This window comes from Nyctereutes procyonoides, unplaced genomic scaffold (assembly GCF_905146905.1).
Source record: "Nyctereutes procyonoides isolate TBG_1078 unplaced genomic scaffold, NYPRO_anot_genome, whole genome shotgun sequence".
Taxonomy (NCBI): domain Eukaryota; kingdom Metazoa; phylum Chordata; class Mammalia; order Carnivora; family Canidae; genus Nyctereutes; species Nyctereutes procyonoides.
Genome location: NW_026575040.1, coordinates 16,014,303 through 16,040,551, shown reverse-complemented (window position 1 = coordinate 16,040,551; position 26,249 = coordinate 16,014,303). Strand labels below are relative to the sequence as shown.

At 36.1% G+C, this 26,249-nt stretch overlaps 1 protein-coding gene across 4 annotated transcripts; it reads right to left on the bottom strand.

Annotated features, from left to right (window-relative positions):
* Positions 1–230: 230 nt before the first annotated feature.
* On the bottom strand, positions 231–24,146 carry BNIP2 (BCL2 interacting protein 2). Of its 4 annotated transcripts, none has more exons than XM_055319983.1 (11): positions 23,967–24,146; positions 16,996–17,102; positions 15,902–15,969; positions 14,830–14,997; positions 13,011–13,187; positions 11,515–11,617; positions 9,957–10,088; positions 8,565–8,651; positions 8,343–8,441; positions 7,601–7,636; positions 231–4,921 (listed from the first exon to the last, which is right to left on the bottom strand). In XM_055319983.1, exons 2-11 carry the CDS (start codon positions 17,043–17,045, stop codon positions 4,870–4,872), a joined length of 972 nt encoding a protein of 323 aa, XP_055175958.1. In that variant the 5' UTR covers positions 17,046–17,102; positions 23,967–24,146; the 3' UTR covers positions 231–4,869. The 4 variants fall into 4 exon arrangements, with proteins under 4 accessions (XP_055175958.1, XP_055175960.1, XP_055175961.1 ...); XM_055319985.1 differs by having other exon boundaries at positions 14,830–14,994; XM_055319986.1 differs by lacking the exon at positions 7,601–7,636.
* Positions 24,147–26,249: the final 2,103 nt, after the last annotated feature.

Below are 26,249 nucleotides of genomic sequence, written 5' to 3'. Positions count from 1 at the left end.
GGATTCCCCACTACGAAAATGATTCTAAACTATGAAGTACAAAGTGTGACGGTTAAGGTAATGTTCAAAACTCAAGCGGGATGGACACCTCCCTCACTTCCTTGAAAAATAGGAAGTAGCACCCAGACTACAGAAAATGGTCGAAAGCTATTTGAAAGGCTTATGAGATAATTCACTGTAAAAACTTAGTCGCATAATGGGAGACAAAAAAATGTAATGAGTCAAAAACAAACTTTCCAATTAATTTATTTAAGTTCATTAACGTTGCAAAAATATGATGTGCAACAAATCAGGACACTGTATTCCTAACAAGTCAAAGGAAAATAAAAGATCACATCTCCTTAGTAAATCAAGACCAACCCTATTATTTCTTACAGGGACCATATCAACATCTTGCACACGTCATCAGAACTGAATTTCTCACACTGTAAAATGAAAGCACCAAGCTAGGCAACATCAACTGAATAGTAGTGAAATGGTCACAGCACACTGTGTCTAAATGGCAGCATGTGAACTTACATTAAGATAAATATTTGAATTTTTGAAATCTGTATCAAAGTGTGTAGGTGTCTAACATACTCTGAATTGTGTTCTATGTGTATAGTGTTCTGAACACCTCCAATATTTACTTAGCGAGGTTTATGTAAATAAACAGTTTAAGGGGTATAACTTTAGAAAGTTCGCCTACAAAAAGTGCAGTGGAATAGCTAATTAGTATTATTTTCCAAGTTCCTCCTTAGCCATAGTGATTGTGAAAACAGAAAGATTTCAAAATGTAAATATTTTAAACTCTTGTAGAATGTCTTGCAAGATAGAATCAGCTATATGAAGCAAACAGCTCAGGATACTTGCTTATCAATCTGAAAGCTTAATTAAACCCTTGATTTTTTTTGGATGTTTAAGTGCTTCATGTGACCTTTTCAATGTATTCTTAAAAGTAATTCTCAAAACATAAGCGAGTAGATCTTTATCATACATAGTTGCAAGAAAGTAACAGCTATGTTCAAATTTTAGTGTCACTTCTCATGCTCAACACATTACTTGTTTTCAAATACCATTTAGACCTTTAAAGGAAAGTTACATCACTGGGACTCACCACTGATCTAATTCATTCACAATTCTGGGATGGAGAAGAAACGAGTGAAGGGCTCCCTAGATAATTCTTCTGTACATTTAGAACACTGAGTAGATAATCTCCCACTTCCCTTACTAGCTGACCTTCTCAGGCAAGTCAAACTTCTTCATGCTTTCCCCCAGCAACTCAAATCACAAATTCCTGTTCCCTGTGACAAGGATAAACTCTAAAAGAATAGTTGGTCTAACTAATATGCACATAAGCTCCTCTATTCCTTCCTTTTTGAGGTTACCCATTTCTCAAATATCTAAATAGGATGAGAAAAAATAAGCAAGAAAACAAGATGCAATGGATTAGTAAATCTCTATTTTCAGCCTATCTTCTTCCTTCTGATGGAGCAATATTAGTAATTTTCCACATATAACACGGAAAAAAGGACGAAGCTACTGTCACCTTATATACACCTTTACTGATATCAGGAAACTGGCCTGTTCAATCCAGTAATATCCTAATACTAATTTACCTCTCAATTGAAGAAATCTAAAAACGCCCCTTCAGCACTAAATCAAACACTTCCAAATTCCCTGAGCACTCACATAAAAACAGTCAAAGAGTAATGCTACAGTCATCTACAAGTATCTTATGAAGAAGCAGATCCCTTACCTTTTTAAATCCTGAAATTGCAGTTGAGGAAATTCTAGCCACTGATATATACCTGTTAATCAGCAAATTTCAGTATCCCGTGCAGTTATTAAATTGCTGCCCATTTTGGAAAACTACATTAATGTTTACCAACCATAAAATATGAAAAATAACCTAGTCTTAAACTTTAATCTGAGCACTGTAATTGTTGACTCTTTCTGTTCAAGCTTGCTTCTATGAAGAGACAAAGCAGGGGAAAATATAAATTCTCATTATCTAAATATATTCTCAGCCTTTGCCCCCTTCACTCCAGTCGTAGCTCATATTGTGTGAAGCCTGCAGGTTTTCCAGTTGGATACAAGAAAGCCTGTTACATGGTGTACAGAGCTGCCATACACAGTATTTCCCTTAACAGGGACACATTCAGTGACATCTGAAGTTAGAGCTACTCTTTACCCCTTTAAAGTTCTTTCTCCTATATCCTTGCTTTGTTATCTTCCTTTCAAACTACCCCCTAGGCCCTCCTTAAAATCCTATCCTTCTCACCCCCTCACCCCAGTTAATGGCTATTAAGCTTCAAGTGTAAGGCCAATATAGCATTTTCCTTGATGCTTCTTAGGAATATAACCAAGCAGGACACAAGCAAATTACTTTATATAGAGAAACTTTTGATTAAAAACAGGCACTCAGAGCCCAAGTATAACAAACTATAGTGACAAAAAGCAAATTAAGCCAGTTAAGTTAGATCCATGATCCCAACAGAAAGATAAAAATAATACAATTTTACGTACTTTCACTTCAATCAGCAATCGAAAATTAAAATTGAATGATATGGGGGAAATGTCACATAGTAACACATTATAAATAACAAACTTCATTAAGTGCGTTTTTCCTCTAACCTATCAGTTATGATTTTAAGCCTTATAGTAATGAAACATTTATTACAGGGCATGTCCCTATATCAGATTCCATTAAGGTGTAGGTTAGAGCAGGTGTCTTTTAATCGAACAATTCACAACACATTCCTTTTGTTATATCCCAGGCATTAACACTGTTCCTTCTGAATTTTAATGTTCTAATAGATTAAAGACTACTTGTACTTAAAAAAAAATATTTAGGAAAATGCACCACTTTTGCAACAAGTTGTATCTATAGTTAGGAACAATGCTTGCAAAAGCAAAAGTGAATAAAAATAAACACAATAAACTGCTGAACCTGAAGAACTGCGCACTTTATGTGGAGGAAAACTACCTATGTAAAAAGCTCAGCAAATTTTGAACAGGATAAAGACTTACAGGTGAAAGACTACTTAAAGAAGTCTATAGATAAAGACTCTAATAAGAATTAAATTCAATGATTCTTTATTCATAATTCTCATATGGTAAATTCAGAAGGAATACCTAAATTGTTGTTATTAGTTCGCTTTTTCAACACAAACTGTTTTTTAAGGAATGAGCAAGCAATAATAATTTTGGCTTTATTTGCTATAACGACATTAATTTAGAATCTGCCTATGGCTGCTAGGATCCATGTGAAAGTCAGAAGGCTGCTGAGGAACATCTCATCCTGGGAATCCTCCAGCTCCCATAACTGGACTTAGGTTAACATGCCAAGTTTATAACTGAAGAGGACAAAAAGTAAAGGAAAATTCTCTTTTTTAATAGAAGCTTTATATGAAAAATGGCAATGGTAAACGCCACATGTGTGTTCAGTCTGGGACAGAATAAATCCTAAAAGCTTAGCTCTCATCTGCTTCAATTTTCTAGCCTAGGACATTCTTTTGTAAATTATCTTATAGGAAGGGCTGGGGTGTGATAGTACCCTCACATTTGTAGGAAAACTAATTTCTTCATGTGTGTATGAGTCACAAAACATGACAGACCAATCTGTTGTTTCAGGATGATTGTGTGGGTAATTAAGTTCTAATTGGGCACCTCAGTACAATGTACTTCAATATAAGTCAAGGTACTTAATGAATTAAACAAAAACTTTATATGCTTGTATTAAATGTCGTCCAAGAGAGCATAATGATGTTAGCATAATGATGCGCTAAGACTTACAAAATAACTTACAGTACTGTCAAAATGACTCAACAGAAAATGTGAATACACACATATCTGATTAGGTCAAACAACTACCTACCATCAAGTTTAAGTAACCGAGAAACACAAGTATTTTGGTAAAGTGCCCACATTGAGAGCAGTTGAAAAAGCAGCCCCTATTTTCTACAGAAAATAGTGACAGTGAATAACTCATCACATTCTCTGAATACTACACTGCACTCACAAATTCTGGAGAGTGATACCCTGGACACACAGCTTATTTCACATTAGTTAACAGAACAGACCTAAAAGTTTTATAAAGTTCTGACTTTTGGCCAGAAGATAAAATGTCCCATATATACATATATATACACAAACCCCACTTCTTAGCCTCTTAAATTCCCTAGTTCTAAAAATGGCTTTTTGACTTGTCTTGAAAGTTTAAAAAGGAAAAAGTGTGCAATGCATTTGTATTTGCCCTTCTGAATTAAGAAACACTATTAAATGAGAAAAAAGGCTTAGGATAGTATTAATCTACTTAGATTATGTACATGACCTTTGGGTATTCATGAGAACCAGTTTAACTGTCCCTCATTTTATGAGCAACTCTGTTTTCTAAGTCACCCAGGAAATGTATCTAACCATTTACAAAAACAAAACTTCGAACATGCACTTTACAAATCATGGTCTTATTTACCTGCATATTCTTCCACAAGACAGGTATACATTAAAAAATATTGCTCAGAAACATAAAAATATATATTATCTCTTTCCTTTACCATTTAGGCATATAAATATTTTACAGAAGATGATGCATCATTCAACAAACAAATGCAAAAACTGCTTTATATAAAGTGTGGTTCTCTGCTATTTAGCAATATAAAATACAAATGATTACAATATAATTAGCTAGAAAAGAGCTAAATTCAAGAGATTTGCAAACCAATACAGCAGTGAACAGTCCCTTATACAAAAGTCCATTAAGGAAGAGTCAAGTCAATTTTGTAACAGGTTACATAAAGATCAGGGCCAATAAATGCATTATAAATGCAAAAAAGAGCACTGCTTCATCAGCACATTCTTCAGTCTTGTTTGGACTAGACGCCAAACTTACTGTTCACTTTTCGGTTCATCTTGTTTTCCATTAAGCTCTTGATCAACTCTGTTTAATGAAAAAGAATATAGATAATAAGACACCAGGAACTAGACAATTTTCTGATAATTGTGACTACTTTTAGCATAGAATATTATTCTGTTAAAAACAAAGCTTTGCAAAGAAGCAGACATAGTAAAAAGGTTACCAAACATTTCCCCAACCAGGAAAGATAATTTTTAAAGACAAGAGAACACTGGCAAGAAATGTGACCCTTGGTTTGCCTAAAAGCTATAAAATATTTTACATACAAATACCCAAATTAACTTTATTAAAAGTTCAAATTACAACAGGTAATTAAAATCTTGCACTGCAGCATGGGTGGGGCATAGATCTAAGTGATGAGAGTGGCAGGAAAAACAACTCCCTCAAAAATGATTTTCTTAACTGAAATATTAAAATGCCACTAATGCCACCAATTGATCAATGTTTTTAAATTCAGTGATAAAAATGCATATTTATAGAAACCATAGTTATTCTCCAAAATTTATTGGTATACTTAGAATATAAATGCCTTTCACTTATGTTGATAGTAAGAAGCCATCAAATTTAATAATTGGAAATATCTAGAAGTGGTTAAAAATCAGACTGGATTAGTAGTGGGTTGTATAGAGATCACATCAAAATTTAGGCAAGTGGGGATTAGAAGAATTATGTTAATTACAACACAATTACAAACATTTTAAAGATAATGTACAACAGTCTATTACTACTATATTTGTACTTGTTTGAATTACTGATAGAGGGGAGTTTAAAACAATTTGGTATAATATACGAAGATACTTTTCATACTTGTTTCCATTACTATGATCACCACCACCCATTACTAGGATCACCTGAACATTTAGTAAATGAGGCCTAAAAGTCTTGGTCTGTGGTAAAGCCAGATTAATAACATCTAAAAACATTTTTTATGCTGGTACCAGAAGTTTGAAAGGTATATAGTCTTGATAAGACATGCAATGTACATCTAGTCTTTTCGACATCTGAAATAAATTTATGAACTAATTTCAGAGTTGTTTTATTTTTAAACTACTATTTTTAAACAAACATTTTAACAATTGCGATCTCTCTGGCTACACTTGCACTGAGCTGTTTGAAAGAAATTATCTACAACATTTAGAACTACTATACTTCCACGCTCAGTTTTGAAGCCTCCTTATTAAGTACTCATTATAGAGATTTCACCTTAAGTACACTCCTCCACATATAGCCTCTGTTAAATTTTTAAAAACGTGTTCCTTTATTTTTAAAACTTGACTGTTACCATTTTCAAGCTGACAAGGATTTATTTTTTTAAGACAAAAAAACTGTGCAAAAATTAAGAAGTACCTGAAACATATACGTAATGATTCTATTAAGGTTAAACAAAAGTAAAAAAAAAAAAAAAAAAAAAAAGAAAGAAAGAAAAAAAAAAGATATAACAGTATTGGTAGGTATCGAGCAATATATTTAAATAAAAAGTATTGTTCCACTGTTTTCTGATACCTAAATTCCAGGTAATTAAATACTAAGAACTTTGTAAAAAAAGGCACAAATACAGATTTTATCAACAAAGGCAATTCATTTTGAAATCCATGAAGCAGCTGGCTTCAATATACAATTACAGATTATATTTTTGATTTCAGTTATCTCTTTGGCAAGTATACACTAGTACCTAGAAAGGAAAAAAAAATTAACAGTATCTTAAATTACTGTCCACATCTCTATGTTAAAGTGTTTGTTACACTAAGTGTCATAAAAAATGTAAAGCAATGATTCCATCACATGGTCAGCTGAATTCTTGCTCATCAACAGAGTCAAAATGTGTTCAAAGAATGTTTCAGTTCCTTATAATTACTTCCTTAGAATAGCTAGTGTTAATAACTATATAACAAATCTTTCACCTTAACTCTTAAGAGAGGCTGTTTTAAAGCTGTTTTGCTAATTTGTCATTATTAAAAAAAAAATCCATTAACAAGTCAACTCCAAATCCTACAGTTCTAAATTAAATTATTATATAAATTGGTAACTAAATAAAATAAAATGGTAACTATTTTATACCTTGCCTTTCATCTTCTAAGCCGAGATATTAATAGCTAATAGTTTGTTATGCTCAAAGCAGTATTCAAAATCAAAGATGGAAAGCAGAGTGTTTAACTATTTAATGGTATGTTGAATTTTAGGTATTTTATCATATGTAGAATTTGACTGGTTAGCAGGCCATTTAAGCATATAGGGAAATCAATGTTGGTTAGCCAAAGAATATGTGCATTGCAAATATAATCATAAACCCCAGGGAAATACACCAATTCTTTAAAAAAGTACATATGTATTTATCAAAAGCACTAGATAGACATTTAAACAATATGGTGAAACAGATACAGCCTTAGAGGGAATTGGGTTTCCAAATAACATTCTTAGCAAAATTGCTCTGGTTTTGCCATCAGCATATATAACATGAAGGAGTGAGGAGGGGTTATGGCCTTTAATTCCTAATTGGCATTAAAATGGTGTTAGAACAGGGTGAATCCAAGCCATATTCAGCATCAGAACTTTGGATTCGCTCTGTATTTGGATTCTGGGGTATGTTTATATTTACAAATGCTATTATCTTTGTCTACAAGCTAACCAACCAATAAGGAAGAGTTAGTCTGTGCAATGCAAATGGACTAGTCTAGATGCAACCCAGTCAAGGTGTGCATATACCTTTTTTGTTTCTTTTTTAACTTTTCTTCTTCATACCTTGGTAGGGAAGAGTTATTTCAGTAAATATACATGTTATAAAGATGAACAAAATTTGAAAAGAAAAAAAAAAAAGCACCGACAATAAGCTCATAAAAGTCTGCAGGCAAAACCAAAAATATTTAGCACACTATGTAGAAAGTGAAAACTGACCAAAGAAATCTGGCTTTGACACATTAAACAGACTAAACCTTAGATTAGTAGACCAAAAAACTTTTTCTACATCATAGCAGTGTGATACCAAAGGATTTATGTTAATAGCCTTCTACAAAATTCCAATGGAATGAACCAAAGTTAGGCTGATATAAATAATATTGTATTTCTTCAGTAATGGGATTATTCAATGCCAGGATGGGTTTATTCAAATTTGGCGAGCAGCATGTTTAAGTTTGGAGAATGTTCTTTACTAATGACAAACCAGGAAATCACCTTAGACTGTAAATAGTCTTTAAAAATAAAAATTAATCACAACCAGAAATAATCCTTCCTGCTTCTTCAGTTGATACACTGAAGAAAATGGTGACTTATGGGGAAGGTGCTAGAAAAGACTTCTTTCTTTCCCATTTCCTTAGTTTATAATAACAAGAGCAGTTACAAAATATTTATCATATAGGAAGTGAAAAAGAATGAATATTGAAAAATATTTACCTCTTGCACATCAAAATATAAAGATCCAATACAATTAAAGAAATAAAACAAAACATACTGTTTTATGCATTCTGGTATGCCAACATATTCCATGGGGACAAGTTCCGCTAGTTCTGCCAAATTAAAGACGTATCTAATTTTTTGGCTGAATTTTGAGCTATGGAAGAAAATAAAAATAATTACCTCAATATTCTGATCAACAAAAGTAACAAGAAATTCATACAAGGACTTTGTGTTTTTGTTTACGGTTTTCTTTTTTAAAGTGCTCTCAGAAAATTACCTAATAAAGGGTCTTGTAACAGCTAGAAGTGTTCTGATAAACCATGAGGGATGTACAATGATTAGTGATTTTAGGTTTTTCCGTAACCTGGAGTTAAAAAAAAAAAGAAAAAGAAATAAAAATTTAAAAGCTCTATAAAGTCTAATGCTAGAAGAAAAGGTAAGGCATTACTAAGTATGCGCAACTTTACACAAAACCCCCTCATCCTAAAGTTCATTTAGATGTGATATGCCTAAAGACGAGAAAATACACTTTTCAATTCTGACAGTCTCTCCTACTGCTACGAGATGAACTTTATTTCATCTGGTTAAATTTTTGTCCACGGTACAGCCTGTTGTTAAATGTCTCCTAGATACATTCACTTGTTTTTAGGATTCTGTCAATACTGAATACAGAAGTAAGCTGTTTTCATTCTTCAGGACAAGAGCGGAACTGGTATTCATTTCTTCAATCACCACAAAAAGCACTGTGCAGGCAGAAAGCTGGGAGTCCAGATCACCACAGGAACAGGAAATGTAAATCAGATCTAACACATTCTTAGGGAGTCTAAAATTCTGAATAATAATTAAAGGATTACCCTGGATGGTTAAAAAGACCAAATAAACACTGCTGTTTTATCATGCATACTCCACAAATAAAGTGGTCATTAGGTGTTTTGTTTTGTTTTGTTTTGTTTTAAATCATAAGAACTAGCCCATGCCATGTCTAGGTATTTAGAGAAAACTACTAAGGAGTCGGAGTTCATTAAATAAGTTCAAATTAGCTATAATCAAATCAAACCAATCGGAGATTCAAAGTTCCTTCCATCAGTGAGGATGACTAATTCCCAGGAGAATATACTCCCCTGGAGCTCATTCCAAAGTAAGATTAAAACTAAGCATCTTAAAAACCATAAAATATGCTAAGCACTATGAGTTAGGCAAAACAGAATGTATTAAAACAGGAAATGTTTTCCACCCTTTCCCAAAATGTAAATTATAGGAAAACGTGGTATAAATAGGAGAAATAAAGAACTATTCTATAGGTTTAAGGAATTATTATTTTTTTAAAAAGACTATTTATTTATTCATGAGAGATACAGAAAGAGAAGCAGAGACACAGGCAGAGGGAGAAGCAAGCTCCATGCAGGAAGCCTGATGTGGGACCCGATCCTGGGAATCCGGGATCAGGCCCTGAGCTGAGCCACCCAGCCATCCCAGGAATTATTCTTTATAAAACAGATCAAAACTAATTTCCTTCACGATATTCTAAAATACTGAATTGAAAAAACAGAAATGTGTTATGAAATTAACAAATACAATTATGGTGTCTTTAAGCGGCAACTGGAAATAAAATTTAATAAAGCTATTATAAAAATTATTCAGACTAGTTCTCAATGTGTATTTACAATACCTTCTATCAATTTGTTGATAGCATTTCCTCAGCCATCCCAGGCTGGGCATTTTTCTTCGAGTTGTAGCACCATTTAAATAAACTATCATGTAGTTTTCTGCTACTAACAGCTCCAAAGTGCCAATAACATACCTGTAGAAACAAGTAAGTTTAATCCTTAAATATTGCTTTGCAAAACCAAACAAAATTATCCAAATTATACAATGCCCTTCCTTCCCCTTTAATGACAGCAAAGCCAACTAAAACTTCAGAACATCTCCCTCCTCCTGTCTCTGCCTCTCTCTCTATGCCTATCATAAATAATAAATAAAAAAAAAATTTTTTAAAAAAAAGGGGGGATCCCTGGGTGGCTCAGTTTAGCGCCTGCCTTTGGCCCAGGGCGCGATCCTGGAGTCCCGGGATCGAGTCCCACGTCAGGCTCCTGGCATGGAGCCTGCTTCTCCCTCCTCCTGTGTCTCTGCCTCTCTATGTCTATCATAAATAATAAATTTTAAAAATTTTTAAAAAAATAAAAAAATAAAACTTCAGAACTGCCTTAGTTAGTACTATGATTATATATAAAAGAGTAATTTTTTTATAAATACATATTTAAAAGTTTATAGATTGGAAACGACATGATTTCTGGGACTTGCTTCAAAGTTACAGTGGGAAGAACATGCACTTCTAAGAATGAAGTATAAACTGATTAATTATGGAAGATGATTCATACACAAAAATTCAATATACTTCTCTTTACCTTTATTTATGTTTGAAATTTTCCTCAGTAAGATTTTTAAAAACACCCCTAACTTAAGAAATAGAATGACTCCGTGGGAATAGAACTAAATCAGTTCAGTTACATTTGGCTTTTTGGGAGTAAATACAGTTTAGCCATATGATTTGGTGATAAAAGTAATTTCTTTACACTTAATGTGTCCTCAAATGTAACATAAAGAAGTTGGAACAGGGATCCCTGGGTGGCGCAGCGGTTTAGCGCCTGCCTTTGGCCCAGGGCGCGATCCTGGAGACCCGGGATCGAATCCCACATCGGGCTCCCGGTGCATGGAGCCTGCTTCTCCCTCTGCCTATGTCTCTGCCTCTCTCTCTCTGTGTGTGACTATCATAAATAAATAAAAATTAAAAAAAAAAAAAAAGAAGTTGGAACAGATAAACTAAAATATTCCTTCCAGTTTTATTTTTTTTTTAATTTTTTTTTTTTATTTATTTATGATAGAGAGAGAGAGAGAGAGAGAGAGGCAGAGACATAGGCAGAGGGAGAAGCAGGCTCCATGCACCGGGAGCCCGATGTGGGATTCGATCCCGGGTCTCCAGGATTGCGCCCTGGGCCAAAGGCAGGCGCTAAACCGCTGCGCCACCCAGGGATCCCATTCCTTCCAGTTTTAAACTGACAATTTTTCTGTTGAGTTGGAAAATGAATAGTTTCATAATGCCAAAGAATAAAGACTTAAAGAAGCAGAATGGGGATAATTGTAATCTTTTCCCAGTAAAATTCACTTCCTTAAATTGGAGATTAATTAACCAGAATTCCGTCCAAATTTTTTTGTGAAGATATACTTACTTAAAGAGATTGTCCATCAGGTATCTATAGTTAGGTTGACCACTTTCAGGCATAAAACAGACAGCAAACACAACAATGGCATTTAATCCATCCCCATAATATCCTGAAAAAGAAATTTAAAATCACCAGATGATTTTACTTTTTCAGAGGAAATCTGTACAGTTGATAGACTATAGTGGTTCATGATCCACAAATTTTTTGATCAAAAAAGCATGGTTTCTTTTTTAACCTTATATAGTTTTATAAAGATCTTTAACCCCTGAAGAGGAAACAGTGGGCATAAAAACCAGAAAGCCACTTAAAGTGGCACAATCAGAAAGGCAGCCTTATTTTTAGCAAATAGACAAATGAAGTGATGTAATCCAGGCAAGCCTAATACAAAAAGGTCTGCAATAAAAGAATCTTATGCAAGTAATGGTTTAAGTGGGTGGTTTTTATTTTTATTTAATTTTTAAAAAGATTTTATTTATTTATTCATGAGAGACACAGAGAGAAGCAGAGACACAGGCAGAAGGAGAAGAAGCAGGCTCCATGAAGGGAGCCTGATGCAGGACTCGACCCCAGATCCCAGAATCACGCCCTAAGCCAAAAGCAGCTGCTCAACTGCTGAGCCACCCAGGAGTCCCAAAGTGGGTGCTTTTTAAAAAATAGTTTTACAAAAAAAAAAAAAAAAAAGTTTTACACTCAACAATGTCTACCATTTTGTAGATTATTTGTAGAGTATTAAAAACTAAGATCATATCTCTATTTAACTGAAGAAAAAGTGTTAAAATGTGTATGTTTATTATAATCTCTAGATAATAAGCTGTATCCAGTAACAGACTGTTTTAACTTTCATTTCTATTGTTTATAAACGTGCACTGAAAAGCTTTAAACATTTCAAGAACATTAGCATCTTCAATACCTTTATCAACTTCTTAGTCAGAAAACACTGTGATAATTCAATAGGATAAAATGGTCCTAATTATTTCCCACTAATCCAAACAAAGCACTATTTCTGAAAGACACTAGGTTTAAACCATGAGGCAGCCCTTACAACTTGCTTCTTAAGAACTAGCTGAATTAATGCAAATCGGTGGACTTCCTGATCCAGATTATCCTGTTTTCTTCATCTGAATAGGATTAAATTAGGCGGAATAATGTAACTGCAAATATTCAAGTGATTTGCTTTTAGATGAATAAAGACTACAGAAATACAGAGGAGAATGCTTGGATAAAAAGGGGAGAAAGTCCCAGTTTTGAAGGGGGAGATGTCTAGAGATAGGGCGAAAGATAGTTTTCACTATATACTCTTTTGAATATACTAATGATTTTTAAATTTGGTTTTATCCTTTTACTTCAAATCTGTTGTTTCTAAAATGAGTGATAAAAATTTAAAAAAATAAAATGAATGATAAATGTTTATTACATATTTTTCTTAACTCAAGGGAGTTTCTTTATGCATTTACATTTCTGATACAGCACTAAAAAATAAGGACAATTTTGATAGCTCTTACCTCCATGGCTGATAACTTTTTTATAGGGTTCAATTGCCTTCATATCAACCCTGTGGTCCTGTTCTCCAATTCTGAACATACGCCAGCGTCGTCCATCTTCTTTTTCCTCTGCTGCTGTGTATTCAGTAATTGAGCCTTTCCTAATAATTTCAGTAGTTTTGGGTTTTGGAAGATCATCTGTCAAAATAAAAAGTTTTTGAATCACAAATTTTTATACAATAAAAATCAAATTAACATGTTAACCACTTTACTATCTAATTAGATTGTTCAGAGAATTTTTCATTATACCTTCTTTGGAATTTTAAGTATTTCTTCTATAATAGAGAAAAAGGCTTGTTATTGATATGAGGCCATTTTACATTTTTGGAAATCGTGGTTAATTTTTATTGTATTGCCTAATTCAGAAAGTACCTAATCACAGTGCAATGTATATTCATGAGCTCAAAAAAGATAATTCATAAGCCATTAAAATCTTAGTACATCAGTCTTATAATGCCATTCCAGACTCTATTTACAACATTGTTCTTGGTAGTTACCACTACAGGTTATTTAAAGCAATTGAGAGCTAATTGTTTGTTACTAAGCATGTAAATTATTCCCCAAACACTATAATATCAGATAGAAAGTGGTTAACCAGTTGGTGATTATTTATCATTGATCAGTTTTATTGAGCAGAAATTTACTGAGAATACTCTGAAGTGTACATGCAAAAGTCTATTTTAAATTGACATTAGCCAAAGCAGAAGCACCAATGATTAGGTGTAATTTATATTTCCAGATTGCATTTTAGTGGATTTTAAATGAAGTAATGATTTTTGAAATTTTAGTATTATAGTCCTTACCAAAAGATGGGGAAAGGGGGAACCTACGGCATGTTAGTTGTTTTGTTTCCAAGATAAAGCTGTTAACGGAAAATATCCTTCCAGGAAATGACTACAGCAGCATTAAAGAAAGAAGAGACAAAACACATAGGCAGAAAACTATTTCAGTATCTTTTTAAAATATTGCTTATTACTGGAGTGCTTACTGAACCAGTAAAACAGGGAAGAAAAAAGGAACAAAGATACAGCATACCAAGGATCTTACTCTTTACTGCAGATAAGACACATAGTGCTAAACACTGTTTTGAAATAAAAATCATTTTAAAGATGGAATATACAAACAACTATACAAAGATACTGTACCCAGCAATTATCTAACTAAAGAAAGCATCAAAGCAAAACACATGCCAATTCTTTTGAATTCAAACTAACTGATGAGAAGGAATGTAAAGTCTGGGGACCAAGAGGATACATGAACCATGCTGGCTGCTTACATGGTACAGCACTACTAGGTAAACCTAGTTTAAAAAAAATCACCCTTCAGAGCTCTCTCTGTAAACCCTTAACTACTTTTTAGCATATTCCCTATAGTACATGTCTCTTCGAAGCTTTTTTCTTAGCTGACTGATGGAATAAAAGAACATGCCATAGTTACTAGGAGTATTTTAGAAGCAACATGAAAAAAAGTAACTTTACAACACTGGGCAATTAGGAAAGAAAATAAAGCCACTTGTGTCATCTACTAAAAACAGTTTTGAAAGTCATGAGAATATTGAGTGCTAGCAGAATTTCCTATCTTAGTAACAATAATATAGTAGGAACTTTAAAATGAGTAACTTCATGTTTCAACACAATCCCTTAACCATTGATTTTAGCTTCATGATCAACTTTTAAATTTTCAATTATCCTAATAGGAGACCACTATTCAAAAAAACACATATGTATATAGACACAAACATTTATTAATGCAGGTCAGATAAAAACAATGAAACATTTACCTTCCCACTCAAATTCATTACTGTTCTCTGATGGTGTGTCTAAGCCATCTAAGTCAATCTCCCCACTTTCATCCAAATCATCTGACAGCACAGAGCCATCGCTAGGATCCAGGGTCAGGCTAATGTCTGGAGCCATGAGTTTCTTTCTTACTTTATTTCCATTAACTTCTAGTGAGTATGGAATGGGTTAAAAAAAAAAGTGCACAATAGATTAGAAGAAATGTTTACATGTTCAACTTGAGTAAGAGGAAAAAAACGTTTTTAAGTATTTATTTTTTAGGGTGGCTCAGTTGGTTAAGCCTCTGCTCATGATCTCAGAGTCCTGGAAGCGAGCCCCATGTCGGGCTCTCTGCTCAGTGAAGAATCTGCTTCTGCTTCTCCCTCTCCCCCTGGCTTGTGCTCTTTCTCTCTCTCACGCTGTCTCTCAGATAAATAAATAAAATCTTTAAAAAATGTTTATATATTTTTTAGAAAGAGTAAGAGTGTAAGCATGTGAGTGGGGAAAGGGGCAGAAGAAGAGGGAGAATTATAGGCAGGCTCCATGCCCAGTGCAGAACCCAGCACAAGGTTCGATCTCATGATCTTGGGATCATGACCTGAGCTGAAATCAAAAGTTAGAAGCTTAACTGACTGAGCCACCCAGGCTCCCCAAATAAGGGAAAAATTCTAACCATTTCATTCTTAAGAAAAGTAACATTAAGCAAACACAATCCCAAAGTATTAATTTACAAACCTTGGATTTTGATCATTATTGCTTCTATATCATGGCAAGACGACATATCCCAGCAAGGATATATCTTTTTAAGTAACAGAGGCAGACATTATAGTGAGTTTTTACTGCTAAAAATGATCTCCTCTCAACCTTTTATTATAGAAATTTCCGAAACCTAAGGGTATGCTTTTGGAAAGTTAAATTTCCAAAGCATTAAAAAAATGCTTTCTTAAAACATTCAACTTCTCCTTTGACTCTGTATAATAGAACAAAAAGTATTTTTTTTCCTTGACAAATTAATGTGTTCAAAAATAGCACAAAGTCTACCATTTCATTGAAACCAAAGTGCCAAGTTCTTACCAGGCTGGCTCTCTGGTCCAGTTACAGCTAAAATATCTGCTTCCATACCATCATCCTCTGGTAAAGGTCTAGAAGATACAGACATAATTTTTAATTCACAAATTAAAAAAATTTTTTGAAATTCAAAGAGCTATTAAAAATATCTTAGAGAACCAATTATGTGGAAAACTGAATAAAATAGTTTCTAAAGCTTTGGTAATTTACAAATGACTTTTAAAGAAAAAATTTTCAGACTATCAGAGATGATTTACATATCTACATAAGTAGCACATAAAAGTAGATATAAATTCCTTATGTAACTGCTGTTAAATACAACTACAAGACAAATCTAAAAATTATAAACAACCTAAAAAAGCATAGAACTCAAATGCACAAGTTTAATGTGATATATAATACAATATGTGGTAAACTGTCCCTCACATGGGAGTATGGTAATGATGGCTACAATTCTTTTGAGCTCAGCATTTCTATATTACTACTATTATCACCATGTGCTATGCAATGACTTAGTACTCCCACCAGCCGTCCATATTCTGTTAATGGACCTTCACCTTCTTATGCACTGGGATGGTCTTCTGACCAAGATGGTATGGAAGCACCATTTAAATATAAGGTCTGCCTTTGCCCTTTTTCTTTTAACCTAGCTGGTGCAAATACAATTGTAAATACAAATGCAAACCAAAGTAGCTGGCCAGATGATCTAAAAAATCCTTTTTATTTAATAAGTTTTTCCTTAAAATGGAAGCACAAAATTTAACAATCCTTACATCCAAAGACTCCCTTCTTCCAGGAACCCCTCAGACTCCAGCTTAAGAAATACCATATTTAAGCATTTTTTGTAACAGTCAACATTCTGAAATTTAAATGTTGAAACAAAAATAAAAGATTATGAAACATCACATACATATTTAGTGAAAGATAAGGTATAAGATAATTCATCTAACTGTTGGAATTTTCATTTTCTAGAATCAAATGAACACCTTTTGATACTGGGTTTCTGTAAGAAGTTTAATACTCATGTAATAAGTGGTATCTCAATAAAGACATTTTGAAGTTTTGTTTTAAATTTGTCTTCATTTGAAAGTACTGCTCACATTGGAAAATCTTCATCTTGCCATTCTTCTTTAAGTTCCACACCTTCCATCCTCAGCTTAGATTCAATATCAACTACAAACTCCTGATAATCCAGAGAGCCAATGTTCTGTGAAAAGAGAAAAATTTATAGCAATGTATTTACCATGTTACTTTTTATCTGCTGAAAAGGTACAACAAAGTTATACCTTAGTTCACACTTCCACCCTGGTTATGAAATCAATTTACTGAGCTGCAACTACCATTAAAAAAAAAAAAAAGAAAGAATGAAACTCAGAGTGTGTGTGTGTGTGTGTGTATATACATATACATATATATATATATACACTAGTGAAGTAAGTACTATTTGTTGTAAGGGTATTACACAGTGAAAATATGTTTTCAGTTACATATATACATGTGTGTCGTAGGTTGTGATTTAAATTTTATTAAATTTTGTGAATTACGTAAAAACAACTGGCGGGGGGTGGTGAGCGGTACAAAGAATAAAAGTAAATATATTCTCTATTCTAGACCCATAATTAAATTTTCTGTCCTCTGGATAGAAGTTGATCCTAGAAACTGAACACTAATAAATCACATTTACATCCATAATTCAGTAAAGCCAAATGGTATGTATCCTGTATCTTTTTAAAACTGAGGTATAATTAACATTTTTAAATTGAAGTATAATTAACATGTATGCTGTTTTCTATACTTCCATCTGTGTAGCTTCAACACCATAATTCCAGAGCCACATAAGGAAGGCTACTCAGTAACTATCCAGGAAGGCTACTCAGTAACTATCCAGGAAGGCTACTCAGTAACTATCCAGTAAACTAATGTGTATCTATACTAAACTTTTCTCATGTAGTTCAGCATAAGTTTTCAGACACTGAACTTAGTGAATATTTCTACTCATGCAACTACATGTGCTAACCTAGGCCATTCAGTTTTAGTTTTAGTCTGTCCAGGGAAGGGTGTGGGTGCCTACATCCTCACTTTACAAAGTGAAGAATGCAGGGATTGGTTTGGTTGATGGAATAAGAACTAGAGGTTTAAGATTATTTAAGAAGTCATAAAAATCAACTGGTTAATGAGTGCAACAAAATCTGTGATACTTTAGGGGATAAGATAATAAGCTAATATTTAGTTAACTGCATTAGAGCAAGTCACTAGATGACTATAGTTATTGGTTTTCTTTTTTAATTTTTAAAGATTTTATTTATTTATTCATGAGAGACACACAGAGAGAGGCAGAGAAATAGACAGACGGAGAAGCATGCTCCCCGTGGGGAGCCCGATGTGGGACTCCATCCCGGGAACAGGATCATGCCCTGAGCCAAAGGCAGATGCTCAAGGTGTCCCTAAAGTTATTGTTTTAAAAAAGCAGTAAAACATGTATTTCTTAAGAGATAGAAAGTATCACTACAGTATTAAAAACTAAGCAAAAAGTGGTTGGCCCCAGTGGAAAAAGAAAGAGGGGGAGACGGCGAGAATGACTGATGCTTTTCATAGTAAATCCTAAACTATCTGACTTTTAAAATCATGTATATTAACTTTAAAAAACTTTCAAATAAAACAAACGGTGACACCCATTCACTTCAATTAGTTTTCTAAAACAAAGACACGATATCTCCACACACTAGTGTATTATGCAGCCATAAAGAAGGGAAATTTTGCCATTTGCAACAATATGGGTGGATCGAGGATATAATGCTAAGTGAAAAAAGTCAGTCAGAGAAAGACAAATATCGTTATGATTTCACTCATATGTGGCATTTAAGAAACAAATGAACAAAATAAAAAGACAACCAAAAAACAAGACTCAAGTATATAAAACTGGTGGGGAGGTGAGTGGGAAGTGAGTGAAAGAGGTGAAGAGGATTAAGAGTATACTTATCATCATGAGCACTGAGTAACCTACAGAATTGCTGAATCATTATATTGTACACCTGAAACTAATATAACTCGTATAACACTGTTAATTATACTGGAATAAAAAAAATTAAAAAAATTAAAAAATTAAAGATGTGGTCGTGGTTTATAGCTGCTTTATTTGCTGTCATTACAACACTCAAAAGATGTACAAAGCTGTACAAAAAAGTATTATGTTCTAGCACAACAAAATCACACTGGCAATCTTCTAAAGTGTTAGATTTCACACAGTAAACTATATCTGGGAGGCTCTCAGTTTGAATTCTTACTTATGCTCAAGGAAGGGTTTCACACATTCTTAAAAGTTTTAAATTTTCAAGGACCCACTGTGAAGCACAGAAAAAAATGGCAAACGCTCTTTTCTTCACCAACATATTTGCTTGGAAAACTCAGTATTTGCATATGTAAATCATTTTTTTAATTCTCTGTGAAAACACTAAGCCAGGCAATGTTGAGAAATTAATGGAAAACACACCTAAAATATAGCAATCTTGAGTTCTTTACCACGTTCTCTGTTTCTAATACATACATAGACTACACCTTAACACAGGTCTTCAATGATCACTTTATAGATTGTTCTCTGATGGTAACTCTCTCTGTAAAGAAGAAAATAAAAAAAGGATACCTATCTTACCAATCTCTTCTATTTAGAACACAGAACTAGTATAAAAGACCAAAAGATTATGGCCATAAAGCCCAAATACTTAATACCTATTAACTTAGAAATTAATTCTCAAGTGAGACTGAAACACTATCACTAAAGGTTTAAAACTATCTCTTTCAGAAGTTTTTAATTCACTGTACTCAATTTTTTTCTGAAGTCTTGTGTAATCACTTAAAAGCGAATATACTTCCGAAAGTCAATAATCAGAAAAAGTTTCCATTATTTTGTTTCACCTTTTTGTACGTGTTGGAAAAATATCAGGATGTTCTTGTTGCCTTTTTCAAATATCCCACATACTTAGAAAAATATTTAATATCTCATAAATAAAAGCAGAGACTGAAAGTTGCTATCACTATATTCCCAACACCTAGCACAGTGCATGGCACATAAGCCTGTAAATGTTAGTTACAAGTAAGACTATTATAAGGTACGACACTGGATAGCAAGCCATTGTTTTGCTCTACCTCTTAGGCTTATTTTTCTTATTAACCTATATAAATAGGCTTCCTGTTGTTTTACTCTCAAAAAGTGTAATGAAAATATTTAGGGCAACCCACATACATGCAATTATCAATTTCTGTTGGTAAAATTATTCCTTCTTTTCTTTTTTTTTTTTTAAAGACTTTATTTATTTATTCATGGAGACACAGAGAGAGAGAGGCAGAGACACAGGCAGAGGGAGAAGCAGGCTCCATGCAGGGAACCTGATATGGGACTCGATCCCGGGTCTCCAGGATCACACCCCGGGCTGCAGGTGGTGCTAAACCGCTGCGCCACCGGGGCTGCCCTTATTCCTTATTTCTAAGAGAAATATGTAACTTGTGAAATTCTATAAGACAAATGATGTCCTTTAGTTCCCCTACTACTTGAAGAAGTTTATCAGTTGAAAATAACTCCTTCAAGTGTTTCAGCCAATTCATTCAATTTTTATTTCAAAATCATACTGAAGCATGTCATGTTAATACAGCACATGGACATGGATATTTAGTTTGGGGATAATTATTTAAGCTAAACAGAACCAGTAGGAGACAGCAGACAGACTCAATCTTGCCTATTTCACCATAAATTGTAGAGAGAAAAGTACACTAGGTAGACAAAAAGTTCAAACAATTGAGAGAGTATTGTTCTTGGAAGCACTTAATCATCAGCAGCTGTAAGAACAGGAAACAAACAAGAAAGGAGCAATATAAGCACAACCACTTTGAAGGAAATCAGGACACCGCTGACTCACAAGTTAACTGTGGCTGTTTCCCATTTTTTGTTCATAGATTTGGTAAATTAGAATGGAGGAAATTACACTTTAAGATGCCATTTGTTAAAATAACCAAATGCAACAAGAATAACTTGATTTCTCAACATACTGGTGGTACCGGGAGCACATGATTGCTTATGCCAGTTACCAGCAGAAGGCATACAGATAAATTCAAAACACCAGCTGACATCAGTGAGGTTAAAAATCAAGGAAAAATTAAAAAAAAAAAAATCAAGGAAAAATGGATTACCTCCTGAGACAACTTCCGGAAGGGAGGTGTGGCAGTAAATTCAACCAAGATAAAGAAGGGGACTTCCCTATAAACTCAGCAATATAAGCAAAAATTAAATATTAAAATCACATTTACAACTGTCTGAATTATAAATTATAATCTTACATGCCACTTTACTATTATGTAGTTTAACAGCACTGCTAGAATAGGTGCTAGTAAATACCATCTATGCTGAAATCAATTATAGTTGGCAGAAGGAAATGTCCAGGCAAGTCTTTTACTTCTGCATTTAAACAGAAGGGCTTCATTCTAAGTATTTGTGTTCACTTTTCCCTAGGAGGCTGGCAGCACTGGTAGCGTTACTGGAAAATACTTTAGGCCAGTCTATATTTATGTTTACAAAGATCACCAAAACACCTCCAGAAAAATCTTATATGCTTGTCACTGCTTCCTTGAAAGCAGGGTCATACAAGTTTCTAAGACCAAAATGACAGTGAGATGTCACCTTACACCTGTCAGAATGGCCGTTCTTGAATAGACAAGAAATAGCAAGTGTTGGCAAGGATGTGCAGAAAAAGGAGTCCCTGTGCACTGTTGATAGGCATGTAAATTGGTAAAGCCACTATGGAAAACAGTATGGAGGTTCCCCGAAAAATTAAAAGGAACTACCATTTGATCCAGCAATTTTGGGTATTTATCTGAAGGAAACAAAATCATTATCTCAATAAGGTATATGCAGCCCCATGTTCATAGCAGCATTATTTACAATCGCCAAGATATGGAGGCAACCTGTTTCCACCGATAAATGAATCGATTAAAAAATTGTGGTATACAGGGCAGCCCGGGTGGCTCAGCGGTTTAGCACCACCTTCAGCCCAGGGCCTGATCCTGGAGACCCGGGATCGAGTCCCACATCGGGCTCCTGCATGGAGCCTGCTTCTCCCTCTGCCTGTGTCTCTGCCTCTCTCTCTCTCTGTGTCTCTCATGAATAAATAAATAAAATCTTTAAAAAAAATTGTGGTATACATATACAATGGAATATTATTCAACCATAAAAAGAATGAAATCTTGCCAGTTGGGACAACATGGATAGACCTTGGGGGCATTATGCTATGTAAAGTAAGTTAGAGAAAGACAAATACTATAAGGTCTCACTTACTTGTGGAATCTTAAAACACACACAAACACACACCAAGTTCAAAGATGTAAAGAACAGACTGGTGGATGCCAGAGGGGAGAGGGGTTGGAGGAATGGGTGAAGGGGGTCAAACCTCCAGTTATAAAATAAATCCTAAGGATGTGATGTATAGCGTGTTGTGTTGATTATAGTTAATAATACTGTATTACAGGGGCGCCTGGGTAGCGCAGTGGTTGAGCGTTAGCCTTGGGCTCAGGGTGTGATCCCAGAGTCCCAGGATCGAGTCCTGCATCAGGCTCCCCGCAGGGAGCCTGCTTCTCCCTCTGCCAGCTCTGTCTGGCCTTCCTTTTTTTTAGATGCCTTCCTCCATCACAGCTCCTACTGGCGTTACTCCAAAGGCAATGAAAAGAACCACTTTCCTTTTGGCATTTACTAACCACTTGTACATTCATCATCTGGTATGTTCCAATCAACAACTTTTGTGAGGTACGAAATATGGGTGTTATTTATCTCCGTTTTAGTTTACATATGAGGCAAATGACCCTACATTTTGGGTCCCAGATTAAATGCAGCCTGTTTCTAATACAGCACACTGTATCCAGTTCACTGGAATCTTTATACAGCATAAGCCTGTAATGCCAGACTTGGTTACATTTAACTTCAAAGGTCCTCTAATGCTTAAAGACTACAACAGCACTGACTAATGACCACCTAGCTCAAGATCCATGTCTGCAGAAGTGGACCTGTCATACTTCCTGTATTAGCCCAACAATGTTAGGCGGCAATAGAGGAGATTACGAGAAATGTAAAATGACGAGAACTAAGTAAAAGGTGTCCAAGATCATCAAGATGATAGTATACAAGCTAACTAAACGGGGTAACTGAAGTTATCCATTTACAAGTTGCAGAAATTCTTATAAAATTTTAGAGAAGGAATATGTTTCGCTGAAAACGTAACTAGGCATTAAGATAGAGATCCTAATTTAAACAGGTGAGGAGGAGGGGAAAAAAAAAAAGGCAACTGCAAAGTGCAATCACACACTTCAATCAACTAAACTCTAAGGCAGGCACTATGTCAACCAGGAGGAACTGGGCAAAAGCCGTGCTCTCGAGGGCTCCCGCCAACTGGCAGACGAGGGAAGTTTCAAAGCAACGTTAACAGATCCGAACAGATTCCTGATTTAACTGGAGTTGATCTGGGAGATTTCCAGCTGCATGAGAGACGCCCAGGAAACGCAAACCATTAAGCAAAAGGTGATGTCTGAATCCACGCAGGAACTGGGCTTTTATACGTAGGAAGGTCCTCTAAAGCCCTCATTACCAAGTGCCGCTTCCGCGTCTATTCCCCGAGGGTACTGGGCACATCAGACGTCCGAGTTTCTTTGTTCTGCACCGGGACTGACGCTGGTCTTAAATACGCGACCGAAGCGGCCCGGCCACCGCACCCAGACCAGGGTGTGTGCAGGGGGGCCCAGCGGGGGAGGGGGGGCAAGTCCCACCCCGAACACAACAGCACAAACGAAAAAGGGGTGGCCGGGTGGCGGGTAAGCCTAGCGAAGGCAAACAGGAGCCGAGCCAAGGGCGGGGGCCTAAGCTGGGCGGGGATCCGGGAAGCGCGCCCCGGGCAAGCTCCCTGGCGGCCCCCTCCATCCGTAGCCCTCCGCGCTTCCCCTCTCGGGCTGTCCGGGGGGCACGCACCCCTCAGACGTCCGCCGCAGGCCTGCTCTCAGCCCAGCCCCGCCGTGGCCAGCCTTCCCGGGCCGCACTCACCCCGGAGGAAGCCTTGGCTCCCTCGTCTTCCTCGCCCCTCCAGGCCGGCGACGCGGGGCTGACGGCCAGGGCGCAGGAGGTAGCGCCGAGAGGAGCCCGCTCCCCTCGGACTGCAGCGGAGACCCGGGCCCAGTGCCCTGGCTACAGCTGCAGCGACAGCAGCTGACCCGGACGCAGACAGCCTCCGGAGCGGAAGTGACGGAATCCCGACCTCCTTCGGGCGCGGGGGCCGGCGGAGACGGAGGCGGGGCGTCTTTGGCCCTTGCCCCGCCCCCTCGGCCGCGCGGACTGACGCATGCGCATTCCGCCCGGGCTGGCCGCGCTTCCTCTCCTGCAGCTGAGACGCGGCCCTTGACTCCCAAAGGGACATTTCTACATCCCTTCTGTGGGCTTTATTGATCCTTAGAATAATTTTATAGCATAGAATGGGTGAAAGTAGGGAAGGAAGAATCTCCGAGGCCTCATTTAGGGGAAACCAAACCTCGGAAGAATCCTTACCGTGAGGACAACCGGGGCTGCCGGGCTCTGTGCGGGGAGCCGCCGGGTTAGTTGTTTTGAATGAACAGTCGGGTGTGGCCCGTGCTCTGGGAAGGTGAAATAACCAGAGTACAGGTATTTTATCAGTGGACTCAGCAGCCATAAAGGTGCTGTAAGATTACCGTCACGTTTTCCAGACGCCGTTTCTGTTCCCGTCCGGCCGTGCACAGGTGGCGGAAGGGCCCAGCTCTGCGGACCCATCGCACCTGGCGCAGCGGCGCAGGTGTGCAGACGTGCAGACGTGCAGCGGGAGTCCTCAGAATCCGCAGCCGCCAAGTCCCCACGAAGGCGCAGCCGTCCGCCGATTGGACGGTGCATTTGGGAATGGGAAGAGGGAGCTTGGGGGCAACCGAAAAATGTCCAGCACTGACCCGAAATGCGGCTCCCAGGTTTACAGGGTTTTGGCAACATGCGCCCATTCTTGGTAAGGGGGGCGGGGGGGGGGTCGACACTGTCTCATCTCTGAAAACAGGGAAAAATAATACCTACTTCCTAGGGCTTTTGTGAGATAAAGTGCTGTTCATTAGACATATGATGACATGCTATCATCATACGTGTTTGATAATATTTTCCTCCAAGCAGTTTTGTGAAGTTAGCTGGCGGAGAAAACAAGACGGATCAGCTGATAAGCAGAGCCTTATTTAGCTAAACAGTTTCTTGGATCGTGCTTACGTCAGCGATTTTATCTTAAGTTTCAGATTTTTTTTTTTTCGTAGTTTCCTATTTTGCTTTTTTCAGTCCTGCAATGAGGAGCATTCCTCACAAGGTGGCAGCAAGTCATTTGAAATTATATACAGTTGTGTGTGTGTGTGTGTGGGGGGGTTCTTTCTTTTTCTTTTTTTTTTTTTTTTGCCATCTTTCTTTTTCATTTCTATGACTTGATTGTTCAGTTAGTTTGGTCGGTGTTTGCTTTGGTTTTGAATAGTCCATTCTACAATTTATCTTCTTATCCTCATCTCATGAATTAGCTATACTTATTGTTGAAACATTGGAAACTATAGAGAAGGTATACATCTAGGTATATCCTTTCAGATTTTTGTATACATATAACTATATAAATAGCACATATGTTTCTATAAAAATGAAATAAGTACCTAGTAGTTGATAATATTTTTAAAAAGATTTTATTTATTCATGAGAGACATAGGCAGAGACAGAGGCATTGGCAGAGGCATTGAAGGGAGCCTGATGGGAGACTGGATCCCAGGACGCTGGGATGATGACCTGAGCTGAAGGCGGGTGCTCAACCACTGAGCCACCCCAGTGCCCCAGTTTATAATCTTTTTTTTTTTTTTTTTTCATTTAAAAATATATCCTTGGAGTGTCTGGGTCACTCAATCTCCAACTCTTGATCTCAGCCCAGGTCTTGATCTCAGGGTCATGAATTCAAGTCCTGCATTGGGCTCTATGCTGGGGAGCCTACTTAAAATAAATAAAATAAGACAAGATAAAATTAAATAAAATATAAAAAATAAAAATACATACTGAACTCAATGCCATCATTTTTATTATGGATAAATTTGTATTAACAATTCTTTATTGAACAAATTTAGTTGCTCCATTTTTTTTAATAGTTGAAAGCCACACTTTATAGAATGTCCAAAAAAGGTCAAAACATAAGACTAACTGATTTTTCAAACAACACACTAGGTATATTTTCAAATAATATGCTCAATATATATTTTTTCAGCTTTTAGGTGAAATATCTCTAAGCCATGGGTCAAATTGTTAGCCTGAAAAAAGTAT

What these genes read in the sequence shown, in the direction of transcription:
- BNIP2 (XM_055319983.1), bottom strand. Translation starts at nt 17,045, where the DNA reads ATGGAAGGTGTGGAACTTAAAGAAGAATGGCAAGATGAAGATTTTCCA. An exon ending in TAATGAATTTGAGTGGGAAG is followed by an intron (nt 13,188 to 14,829) that starts GTAAATGTTTCA and finishes TTATTTTGACAG; the next exon opens with ATGATCTTCCAAAACCCAAA. An exon ending in TTAAAAAAGAAACAAAAAAG is followed by an intron (nt 4,922 to 7,600) that starts GTATATGCACAC and finishes TTCATTAAACAG; the next exon opens with AGTTGATCAAGAGCTTAATG.